The sequence below is a fragment of the Pseudocercospora fijiensis genome (genome assembly GCF_000340215.1).
Source record: "Pseudocercospora fijiensis CIRAD86 unplaced genomic scaffold MYCFIscaffold_3, whole genome shotgun sequence".
Classification (NCBI taxonomy): domain Eukaryota; kingdom Fungi; phylum Ascomycota; class Dothideomycetes; order Mycosphaerellales; family Mycosphaerellaceae; genus Pseudocercospora; species Pseudocercospora fijiensis.
This window is the reverse complement of record NW_006921534.1, coordinates 3,576,195-3,587,428: the sequence shown is the minus strand read 5'-3', so window position 1 is coordinate 3,587,428 and position 11,234 is coordinate 3,576,195. Positions and strand designations below refer to the sequence as shown.

At 55.1% G+C, this 11,234-nt stretch overlaps 6 protein-coding genes across 6 annotated transcripts; 2 read left to right on the top strand and 4 right to left on the bottom strand.

The window, feature by feature from the left end:
• Nucleotides 1-1,461: 1,461 nt before the first annotated feature.
• Nucleotides 1,462-2,451, bottom strand: MYCFIDRAFT_135700 (uncharacterized protein; the record flags this gene model as incomplete). The annotated part of the gene is made up of 1 exon (XM_007926937.1): nt 1,462-2,451. A coding segment is annotated over one exon (990 nt), but the record flags the coding sequence as incomplete, so codon positions are not given.
• A 555-nt stretch (nt 2,452-3,006) lies between these two features.
• MYCFIDRAFT_152723 (uncharacterized protein) lies at nt 3,007-4,666 on the top strand. Its single transcript, XM_007926936.1, has 2 exons — nt 3,007-3,524; nt 3,579-4,666. Exons 1-2 carry the CDS (start codon nt 3,476-3,478, stop codon nt 4,601-4,603), a joined length of 1,074 nt encoding a protein of 357 aa, XP_007925127.1. The 5' UTR covers nt 3,007-3,475; the 3' UTR covers nt 4,604-4,666.
• An 840-nt stretch (nt 4,667-5,506) lies between these two features.
• On the bottom strand, nt 5,507-6,100 carry MYCFIDRAFT_173481 (uncharacterized protein; the record flags this gene model as incomplete). Its single annotated transcript, XM_007926935.1, has 2 exons — nt 5,507-5,933; nt 5,982-6,100. The coding sequence occupies 2 exons, from the start codon at nt 6,098-6,100 to the stop codon at nt 5,507-5,509; spliced, it is 546 nt and encodes a 181-aa protein (XP_007925126.1).
• Nucleotides 6,101-6,124: 24 nt separating this feature from the next.
• On the bottom strand, nt 6,125-7,629 carry MYCFIDRAFT_182368 (uncharacterized protein; the record flags this gene model as incomplete). Its single annotated transcript, XM_007926934.1, has 2 exons — nt 6,125-7,120; nt 7,186-7,629. The coding sequence occupies 2 exons, from the start codon at nt 7,627-7,629 to the stop codon at nt 6,125-6,127; spliced, it is 1,440 nt and encodes a 479-aa protein (XP_007925125.1).
• Nucleotides 7,630-9,412: 1,783 nt separating this feature from the next.
• On the top strand, nt 9,413-10,300 carry MYCFIDRAFT_173479 (uncharacterized protein; the record flags this gene model as incomplete). The annotated part of the gene is made up of 5 exons (XM_007926933.1): nt 9,413-9,712; nt 9,737-9,814; nt 9,850-10,152; nt 10,184-10,260; nt 10,291-10,300. The coding sequence occupies 5 exons, from the start codon at nt 9,413-9,415 to the stop codon at nt 10,298-10,300; spliced, it is 768 nt and encodes a 255-aa protein (XP_007925124.1).
• Nucleotides 10,301-10,329: 29 nt separating this feature from the next.
• On the bottom strand, nt 10,330-11,206 carry MYCFIDRAFT_173478 (uncharacterized protein; the record flags this gene model as incomplete). Its single annotated transcript, XM_007926932.1, has 9 exons — nt 10,330-10,442; nt 10,477-10,501; nt 10,533-10,592; nt 10,637-10,651; nt 10,706-10,784; nt 10,811-10,817; nt 10,967-11,029; nt 11,072-11,153; nt 11,195-11,206. 9 exons carry the CDS (start codon nt 11,204-11,206, stop codon nt 10,330-10,332), a joined length of 456 nt encoding a protein of 151 aa, XP_007925123.1.
• Between the last annotated feature and the right edge of the window lie 28 nt (nt 11,207-11,234).

Below are 11,234 nucleotides of genomic sequence, written 5' to 3'. Positions count from 1 at the left end.
AACGTCTTCGCTCGCTTTTCCTCACAACGCAATCATACAGTAGTGTCTCGTGCGCGCATCCCGCGAGGGCCACTCTGATCGATCGCTCTTTTCTGTCGTAGACATCTGTCGCCATTGCCACAACAGGAGTGGAAATCAATGCGCGCGCCGAATCTGCATTCCCGAGTCTCGGTAGCCGATGTTCATGCTCGGAGTGTTGCCCATCTGCCACCAGCCCTCGCTACACGTTATCATTTGCCTCGTGTCTGCGTTTACTCATCAGGCACACAGCTGGTCTATCATATATAGTGCCCAGTCTCTACAACGAAAGAGACTCGTCAACATCACAGTCCAAGGGTAAGCAATCGTGCATATAATGGTATCTCTAAAACGTCAGCCGCACTGCACAGCAAACCCAAAGCTAAATCAGCAAAGCCCCTTCCTCCTTCCTGTACTGCACCGCTGTCCAACCGATTCTACAACTCCCGTCTCGTCATCTAGTCAGCCTCGCTCGGTAGATCCATCCTCCTCGTCAAAGTCGTCAGATCTCTAATCTGCTTCCGCTAATAGCAAAGAACCACAAGCGGCATGAGCAGAAACCACCGTGTGCAATTCAGACACCATCTACATTCATGCATCTCATTAATATGTCTCGCCAAGATCGGTGGTTTGCGTGCGCCTGGGCGGAGGCCTCATCGCGCCATCCGCTTTGCCAGGACTGAACCGATTGCTGGTGCCGGACTTCATCGTGTTTGTGCGCGCCTTCACCCCGGGGCCAATGCTTTTCGACAAGTTTGTCGGCGTTGGCAATCCACTGGTCCCAGGCCCAGCTATGCCGCTGCGTTCCATTGTTGTTCTCCTGCTTGGCGGTGTCACAAGGCCGGAGTCCTCACTCTCGGCTGCCTTTCTTCGAGCTCCACTTATGCTGGCACTACTTCTGTGCAGAGTAGGGGTAACTGTTGCGCCTGAAGCATAGTTTCCGCCCAGGCTGGATTGCGGTCGTCCAGGAATAATACTGCTACCTGCGCCAGCCGTTGAAGTGCGCCCTGTATAATGTCCGAAATCAGTCCGTGCACCTGAACGACTTGGCGGCCTGGCATACGATGCGCCGCTGCTGGGCCGGCACGCAGCTGCAGATGGCGGTCGTTCGAGAGCAGACGGGGGTCGGTCCGGCATGTCTGATTTGCCTGTCATTGCTGAAGCAGGTCGTGGAATGCCGTATGAAAGCCGTTTGATATGGCTTTCGCGTCTTGCTGTCCCGTCCGCACGTGCTTCTCCATCGTCATCTTGAAGCACCGAGGAAGTAGTGCTGGCACTGGGCCGTTTTGAGCTGCGTCTCACGGTCACCGAGGAGGGAATGCTCTCGCCTAGCGCGGAACCGGTGCGTGGAGATCCTCTCGGCGTGCCTGGACTAGGCAGCTTGGATCGTGCTGAGTGCACACGTTGTTCAATCTTTTGCATCCTGCCGATCAAGCCTCGGATCTGCTGCAGAGATTCCGAGCGTGGCAGCCTTTCCTGTGCGTTGCTCGGGCGCGGCCGGGGCTTGCCGGGTGGCTTCATTGCTCTTGCGTCAGACAAGGCTGTGCTGGTGCTTGATGCCAGCGAAGGCCCTCTCGAATGCCTTGGTATCCCTCTCGCTGCTCTGGGGGTGGGCCCTGCCTCGGGTATCAAAGATGTCCTCTTCTTCGGCATAGGCGTCTTCTGCTCGCCATTTGCCGGAGCGTCCGATAGAGGAGGCGATGGAGGCGTCGGCGCGTCAGACGCTGTGTCAGACTTGGGCGGCGGGGTCGATGCCGTGGGTGACAGCGGCGTGGCTCCACTCGCCTCGCTGGCAGGGCTTCTGGCGCGAAGATGTTCAACAGCGAGAGAAGACGCCTTGCTGGCTCGCAGTCCTTCAATTGTAGTCGTCGCCAACCGCAGCTTCTCCAGTGTGATTTCGCTCTCCACTTTCAGGTCACTCAGTTCGTCTCGCAACCTCTGCGCTTCGATTCTTAATGCTTCTCGCTCCTGCTCGCCAACCTTCACCGTCTCCTCTAATAATACGCCTCTTTCGATCGCTGCGTTGTACTTTCCCTCCAAGTCCTCCTTTTCAAACTCTGTATTGCGCGCTTTTCGTTCATAGTCATCATTCATAACCTCTGTGTCTCGCAGCTTCAGGTGCAGAGTGCGGTTCTCTTCGCGCATCGTTGTGATCTCCTTCTGTAGGACATTCTGTGCTCGATTGGCCTCGTCTTTGGCCTGCTTGTGTTTCGTCTTCCATTCGTCGACCTCGAAATTGAGCTTCTCAACTTGTTCCTTCCACTTTCGCTCACTCTTCTCGGCCGTCTCCACGTCCTTCTCGAGCTGCTCTTCGAGCTCCTTGCTGCTAGCCTGGAAGTCTGCAAGGTCCGTTTCGAGCTGTTCGTATTGAGTCTTGTACCATTGTAGTTGCTCCTTGAGGTCCGCACCCACGCGCAGCGGCGAGGAAGTCATGTTGGTCGTCCAGTACCAGTATCCAGCACTTGTCGCGCGTCTCTAGCGGCGCATGTCTTTCAGATGGGTTGTTGTCACGGACGGCGAGCGATACGGTAGACGTGAGTACCGCGACCGTGGCCGTCTGGCAGCAGGCGCGCTGTCTTTCGGAGGACAAGATGTCCAGGTAATTCGTGAATGTTGCCTAATTTAGATGTTGAGACTGCGATGTCTCAAAGTCTCCAGGATGCGGTCGGCGGCAGAATCAACGTCCAGATCCAGAGTCGCGTGGGAGTTCTTCCAGTGGCCAGTACAATATCAAGACTTCATTTGGTGCGTTGGGTGTGGGCGCATACGCTGCGTCGGGCTTGAGGGATTGTAAAGGAGAGCCTCGAGCGAGCGTGTTGATCATCAGGGAAGCGACCCAGCAACGGCAGCGGGACCGCGGCTGCACCCGCCACCTCGAATTGCCTGTGCACCTATTTGCCAGCCGCCAGCCGCCAGCCGCCAGCCATCAGCGTCGGCCACTACTACTGCCACTGCCACTGCCACTGCTCAGACACGAAAAGTGCCGTCTCCAATTTCTCGTGCGAAGCAGCACGTCGATTGGCAGCGGGACACCAGCATTCGTTCGTGGTGCATTGGACGCAGGCTCAGGTCACGGTACTAGCGGAGTCTCGCAAGGGTTTTTCATTCGAAACATTCTTCTTTCCCTTCATAAATGAATGCGACTCGTCGGGTCGCTTGGCCGCCAGCATCCCCTCCGCTTCTTGCTGTATTGCTACACCTTCTCCCTTGTTGAAGACTGCACCACGCACGACATAGACCGCATACGCAGGCGTTTGAGGCCCTTCTAACGACTTACGATTTTACGACCAACACCGCATACGTCTGGAGCGTGCACCACATCCCGGCTTCCTTCCTGCATCTGAACGAAGGACAACCCGAGTTTGGAAGGCGGTTGGAGCTGCATCGGCAGCTGCATTGCTCCAGCGAAGGCGGTCGCCGTCCACGCCCTGATCCTATCCTGACGGGAATCTCAGTCATGGCCGACTTTGCTTTCAAACGCCAAGACGATACAGGCATCACATCTGGTATGCTGGACATAGCATTCACGCTGTAGAGCCCGTCTGACTGACATGTTCAAGAAACGACTAAGATTGTGCCGCTCACCTGCCATGGCCATTCCAGACCGATCACACATGTATCGTTTTCTTCCTTGCTTGCGAGCTCGCGCTCAGCTTCTCAGTTCTACATGATATCAGCATGTAAAGACAACAACCCGATGCTGCGCGACGGCCTTACCGGTGACTGGATAGGAACATTCATTGGCCACAAGGGCGCTGTCTGGAGCGCCAGACTGTCTGACGATGCTACTCTTGCGGCCACTGGATCTGCCGACTTCTCCGCCAAGGTGTGGGACACTTTCACGGGTGAAGTGCTCCACACCCTGCAGCACAACCACATCGTACGAGCAGTCGCGTTTCCGCCACAAGAAAGACCTCAAGTCCTCGCAACCGGTGGCATGGAGAAGAAGCTACGCATCTTCGACCTCTCTCGTACAAGCTCAAGCGTCCAATCCCCAGGTGAGGGTGGGCCTAATGGTAACTCTCAAGCTCCTTTGGCCGACCCGCCGTCCTACGAAATAGGGGCGGGTGAGCACCAGGGCGCAATCAAATCAATCATTTGGTCTCGTGATCCAAATATCGTCATCACAGCCGCTGACGACAAGAAAATCCGTTGGTGGGACTTGAGGGCTCGAGCCTGCATTGCTTCATACGACATCGAAGCTCTACCTGGCTCCTGCGAGCTCAACGCTGGTGTCAACGGCGACCCCGCAGGAATCATAAGCGTGGCGGCGGGCAAGAACATTTATTTCTTCGAAGGTGGAAGGCCAGGTCAACTCATCAAACACATACGTACCGAGCGCGAGGTCGCGAGTGTGGCGCTGAATGGAGAGGCGAGGCGTTTTGTAACGGGTTGTCCGAACGATACTTGGGTGCATGTATGGGACTTCGAGACTGAGAGGGAGTTAGAAACAGGCAGAGGCCACCACGGGCCTGTCTGGACAACCTGTTTCAGCCCAGACGGAAGGTTGTATGCAACTGGTAGCGAAGACGGAACTGTCAAGTTATGGAAGTTCACAGACGGCCCGTACGGCTTATGGCGATAGAAGACGTAGCTGTGTCAGTGGTCATAGCCGGCGATACAAAACGCAGCCTGCTGCTGACACCATATCAGGCATGATGAGCAAGAGGCCTCTCAATACTACCCGTGCCGTGACTCGACCCAAATTTCCAGACCTGAAGTCCCGTCCTCTTCTGCCCTACCACGATCTGCACGCCTGCGATCGCAAAGTCACATCCGATCCGCGCAGAGCTGTGGCTCAGCAACAAGTCATGACTGGTGGGTGAAAAACAAAAAGAGGCCTGAATAATCTAGGAAGCTCTTCCCTGTCACACTACTGTACTACTACAATAATGATGAAGGATTTCACTGGCACATCTAACTTTTCGCTAACGTGCATTACTCTGCCGCCTCGTATCACATCGCCCGAGAGGACGAGAAGCAATATTGTTTTGATTCACAAAATGGTCCCGTGACAGTTCTACTTGCCGTCTCGAGAGAGGTGCAGTGGCAGTCAGAACAGCGTCAATGTCTTAAGCCGGAGCGCGTATAGTTGCGGTGTGTCCCAGGGTGCGTGAAGATGTACGTACGACATTGCAGGAGGGTTATAGTGCAGCAACTCTCGAAAAGCTTCCGACGGGTGGGATTGGCCGTTGATGATGAGAGTCATTGGTTACATCATGCACAGTGCGTTGTTTGAAAGCAAAGTATTCCTAATTAGGAGCTTGCGTTTCTGAAACGTGCATGAATGAATGATAATGCGGTGTAGGAAAAAATCCAACTCCTTTACGATTGCGCTATGCGCAAAACTTTCTACAGAACCTTCTGCGAGACGGCTTCAGATGCCGTTTCTTATGTGCCTCCAATTGAACATGACTGGACGATCGACAACAGGGCCGGCCGTGGCATGTGAAAGACGCAAAAGCAAATTTGAAGCCACTCAAAAGTACTACTCGCTCCGCTCCTTCTGCGAATATGCCATAATCGTTGGAAGTTGCATGCCTGCAGACTTCATGTCCAGCAAAAGCCGTGCATGCCTAACCCTCCATCCATGCTGTATACCCAATACATCGAGAAGTGATGTTGCTGCGAGACAAACGAAAACACGATGAATCCAACCCAGTGTCAGAAGCATACGTTGTGAAGTGAGCGGTCTTTTAAGTTTTCCACCGCCAGGTATACCTGCTGCGTAGCGATCCTTTGTATGTAGCATTGCGGAGAGAAGTCGTCCGCGAATAAAGTGTATCCCAAGCGCGCCTTTGCTAATGCGCGCCAATGTCCTCGTATGCAGGCCAGTATCGTGATCCGAATAAAGTGCTATCAATGATGTTTGCGAAATCCCCGATAAAACGCCGTGTGATGGATCCAAAGTCCAGCTGTGGTAGCCGCATCGCGCAAAGGGGGAATCTCGCACTCAAAAAGACCGTAAATCCAGTGTTCCGCCGCCGATAATGATATATTGAGTGGTATGAAGTCCCGATGCGCCCAAGTGTGTCATGCTGTAATTCAAATGCTCAAATCGTCTCATATTCTCATCATACATTTTGCGAACTCTCTCCGCCAACCTCTAGCGGCCCAAAGCATAGTCAGTGAAGCCTCTGGAGTCGCGGCCAAATGTTCCTGCTCCAAGTGGCTGTGGGACACCTCCAGAGTAGTTCCGTGGGCTCAGCTGGCTGACAAAGTCTTGAGACGGAACGCTGAAAGGGTTGCTAAACATGCCGTCCATGCCAGTCTGAGGGGCTCGGTATCCTCCGCCGTTATTCAGTCCAGGAGGCGTACCTAGGCCAGGAGGAGGTCCAGAAACGGCACTGAAATTGGCGCCAGTGGCCATCCCGGTATAGCCTGGTGACATGGCTTGAGGTGACATCGGCGTGCTTGCTCCACCGCCATTCATCTGGTTCGACCGGACTCCCAACGGGTTCTTGGAGAAGCTGAGCCGAATGCCACCTTTGACGCTGTTGTGCAGTGGATGCCCATAAAGCTCGTGAAGTGCCTTGGTTGCGAAACTGATATCCTCGAACTCGACAAAACACATCGGTCCGTTCTGCTTTGTCCTGAAACACAGACGCTTGTAGCCTCGCTGCTTCGAGAACAACGACTTCAATTCATCCTCCGAAGTATCGATCGGTAGATTGCCTACGTATAGCGTGTTGCAGGGAGGATTCTGGTCTGCAGGATTCACTGGTGGATATTGCGGCCGGGGAAATCCAGGCATGGGGAAGGTGCCATTAGGATTGCCATTCGGTGACACTTGGGCAGAAGGTCCTGATATCGAGCCGTTTCCTCTTTGGGTGGGAAAGCCATGCGCGCTCGGTGATGTGAGACCGTTGGTAGAACTCAACGAGAGACTACCAAAACGATTGACAGGTATCGTAGTGGTGGTAGCCCTGCGTGTCGCGGGCTGTTGGCCGCTTTTAGCATATGCGACAGGGTCCTTCAAGATGTCACCAGTCTCATCGTCCACGGAGTCATCGTTAATGACAGACTTGCCGCTGATACGTGAATGGCCGTCCACACCGTTGGCAAGTGGGGACTGAGGCGAGAACAGGTTCTGGAATGGGCGCTGCTTTCAGGATTTGGGAAGTCACCGTTCCCACCAGAGCCTGAGGTCGGCAGCGGCGGCGAAACCCTCTCCGCGGTTGTCTGGAAAGTGCTGTTGAAGCGTGATCGTCCAACGCCGCCAGAGGAGGCAGAGCTGTTCTGGGTCCGGGACGCCGTGCCATCGATCGTATTTCGCCTTTCAAAGGCTCCAACTGAGCTCGTACTGTGCGCCTCCACAATCATGCTTGCTTCTTTGGTCGTATTTGGTTTACCATGGAGCTTCTGCTGCGCCTCTAGGGCACCTGCGGAAGTCTGGAACCGAGCCACTGCAGTGGCATAACCTGCGTCCTCGGGATAAGGTGATCGAATGAATTCCGTATCTATGAGGTCTCCAGCGAATATGAGCATGCTTCGAAGGGCCTCGTTGCCAATGTTGCGCGGAAGTCTGCGGATCACAACAGCGGGTGCCGGGCGGGTGTCCACGCCACCGAACGACACTGGATCAGATGTGCTGGCCTGGAGAGAAGGCATGATGCCATTGCGGTCGGGATGGCGCTCAGCAGTTGGCGAAGTACCGTATATTTGAGAAGAGCCGGGCATGGAGCTTTGGCCAAAGATATCCGATCGGAATGAGGGAGTTGGCGGAGACGAACCAAAAGGGCTGCGTGGATACATGGTAGAAGTGGTGCGCATGGTACTATTGGCGGGAATCGAGTCGCCCATTGCGCCGTGGTCGCCTTGAATCAATACTAAACCGAAAAGAAGCTCAGACACAAGCTGCAGTTAGCACATGCGTCAACCCAGCGGGTGGGCAAGCGCGACACTGTTGCAATGCCGAAGCGGAAGTTGCGTCGCGACCTGGGGAAGGGTGCACGGAATGGTCAAGCTGAATGGGTACTGGTCGCCGTTCAACACCGATGTCGCGCGACTCGAAAAGGGCATATGAAAGCTGGATGGAGCGGAGCAGATGCGAATGCGCGTACGCGACAAAGCCGGCCGGAGCAGCGAGCGCGAGGGGGTGTGCAGCGGTGCCAGAGTGGCAGCAGCAGCAGCAGCAGCAGTCGATGGCAGATGCAGAGGGAGAGCGCTGAGCAGAGCCGGAGCCGGTTGTCAAGTAGCCTTGCGACGAATATTCGCGGGCCGAACGATTGAAGACGCGACGTGCAGTCGGGAGCTGCAAGGCGAGATGCGTGCGCTGTCAGGCCGGATTTGGGTGGTTTGGACCGCGGCCGCGGTGAATGGAGGGGAGGATGCAGGAGCGTGGGCGCAGACACTCAAGCAGCACGCAAGCGACGGTCGGGTCGGGCAGGCTTGAGGGTGGGTGTGCTGGGAGAAGGTGAGGAGTCGGGTGTGCGTGTGTGGGTGGGAGAATTGGACGTTCGCGATGGAGGAGGCACGTCTGGACTCGACGGGAAAGCGTGGAAGGTGCGACCCACGACCCAACTGACCGGGAGCGTCGAGTGTTGGAGGGCACGGTCCAATCGATAACAGGATGGTGCACGGGCTAGCCTGTGGCTGGGGTACGCATCCCTGCTCGCAGGTTGCTTTCGCTTTCGAGAGCACGAGAAAAAGAGGCAGCTCCCACCGCACGGCGCACGCGCATTTGCCAGCAGCATAACTTAAGGTGAACACTCAGCACACTAGGCTCGGGGAACTGCGACGGCCGCTGGCTCCTCTCCGGCAAGCGCAGAACGAGGCAGCAGCGCGGCGCCGAGGGCTCTGGTAATAATAATAAGATGCTTTGCGCGCGCCGCGAGCTCTCGGGCTCTCAGCTTCGAGGGGGCTTCACCATACTGGACTGCACCGCGCCCGGTCCTGGTGGTGCACGGCAGCATCTACCACGCCGCGCCGCCGCCGCCGCCGCCGTGCGGGTGTGCACCGCAGCTCAGGCCGGCGTGCAGGGCAGGGCAGGGCAGGGCAGGGCACATGGTCATTGGTCGCATGTAGGCCATCGCAGTAGTGTGCTAGAGCCTGGCGGCGTGGCGCTGACTGGCAGTAACGTTAGTGACTGCTGCTCCTGCTTTGGGCCGTCTTTTCTGATCGAGGGCACTTAGAGTTGCACCCCTCCCTCCCTTAGATTGGAACTCAGTTCTGCAGAGCCCAGCTCTTAGCCTTTAATTGGATGCTCTCGTACACAGCACAGCGCCAGCAGACCAACGTGACATCGCGACCATCGCACCCGGCGAAGCTGCTACTGCACTGTACTGTAGCAATTCGCCGCTGCCGCCCTCCAGCACGAGATCACGCCATCACCTCCCGGTGTCCTGTACCGTACCGACATCACCACAAGCCGACTCCGTTCGGTACTCAACAGATGGCTCCTGTGCCTCCCGCGCCGCATACCCGTGGTCGGGATGTCCTTGTCAGAGCCCCCTTCCACTTCAACACACCTTTCCAGACCACCCCCGCAGCGCCGCAGCCTAAAAGGACCCCTCCAATAATTCCTATTCGTCCGCCATGCTTACGAATTCGACGAATCCCAAATTTGCTGACCACTATCGAGATTCGAGATTCGAGACTGATCTCAATTCTTGCGAATCTCCCTTCTTATACCCTGGCATTCGGTGACGGTCACGCGCCAGACCTATCGATGAGGCTCGCACTGGGGCAACACGTGCTTTGATGTTCACTGATCAAGCCGAAGCAAATCCACGGCCTATCTGATGACTCCATACACAACCTGGACACATCTCTGGTTCCGAAGAGACGGAATGCTGTGTAACGAGTTGCATTTCCTCGTGGCATGCTCAGAACGTACATGGGTACGCAATCACAAGCATGGGCATCGATGCCCGTCCGTTTTCGTTTCGGCATGACTTTTGGCTGCATTGGTACCAATCAGCTTCAATACACGTGCCAGACGCTGTACGACAGCGGGGAGCTGAGCGGTACGTGTACATAACTACCGTGCACAGTTCACGGCGCCTCACGTGCAGACGGCGCCTACCTGCGGTGGATGGAGCCATGGTGACACCGGCGGCTGTGGTCGCAATGGTATCGCCTACACGACCACCTCAATCAGGCTCAATGTACAGTACTGTAGTTGTGCGGTCAGTGCCGCTGCGGGAAAGTGAAACACTTGCAGTCGTTTTTCATGGGCTTCTTAAAGCATGAGATCCACTTGTGGTTTCAGGCTTTCACTTCTGACCCTGAATTACAACAGTGACAGCGAATTGCCCCGACACCCTACAGCGTCTTGTGACTCTTGTCGCATCGAAGTGAAAGTAGACATTAGCGGCCCGTAGAATTGAGGCTTCTGATTCGTTGCAACCCATGAAATCCAGGGTTGGGGAATCTGGAATCTCTCTCCGATGCGGCAAGACGATGTCGACCAGACAAGGCTACTACATTCGCTCGAAGGCCAAAGATATAGTTCACACGCTCGTGTGTCGATTTCTTGGCGCTGACATTCCAACATTCACAACACGTCCCACGAGCGGCCGCTTCGTGATTCCTGGATTGTCGCAGCGATCAATGAAGTCTACAAGAAGAGCCTGAAAAGGAGGCAGATGGCAATGCCTATAACTCGAAATCTTACCCCTATGAAAGCTCTCTAGCCTTGTGGCTTGCAATAAGAAGCGGTGTGATCTTCTAATAGAAAGAACACCAGCTGGCATTCACGGCCTGTTGGCCTTGAATCGAGATCCTGGAAATAGTTCTTAATATGAACAAATCCCCGACGTGGCCTCAATTCACTTTTTAGGAGCTTCACCTGCCTTCTGCACAATCCTTACATTTAATACATCCTTCCCGGCGCCATTATGTTACTAGACTAGAAAGTAATCGGTAGGTACCTAGCCTTGGTAGATAATGTCGTAAGCATTTGTAGGCCTAGACCTTGCGACGGCGTTAGTCGATATACCTGCACTTGTACCGAGATTGATGTCGAGAATAATAACGTTAGCTGAGCTGTAGGAATAGACAGTTTTAGCTGCACCGGCAGTGCAGATTGGAGGCCGCTACAACTTTTCACGATCTGTTAGCTGTTCAGATCCAAACCCAGATCCAGTGCGTTTTGTGGGCTTGGAAAGACTGTATATATTTCCTGATATAGACTCAGGAGTTCGTATAGCAGCGTAGGTACCTGCGTAGCCACCTGCGCGGCCATGTCAGGTTTGAAGGCCGCTATACGTTCG

Coding starts and splice junctions, on each gene's coding strand:
- MYCFIDRAFT_152723 (XM_007926936.1), top strand. CDS start 3,476: ATGGCCGACTTTGCTTTCAAACGCCAAGACGATACAGGCATCACATCT. Junction 3,525..3,578: donor CGATACAGGCATCACATCTG/GTATGCTGGACA, acceptor GACATGTTCAAG/AAACGACTAAGATTGTGCCG.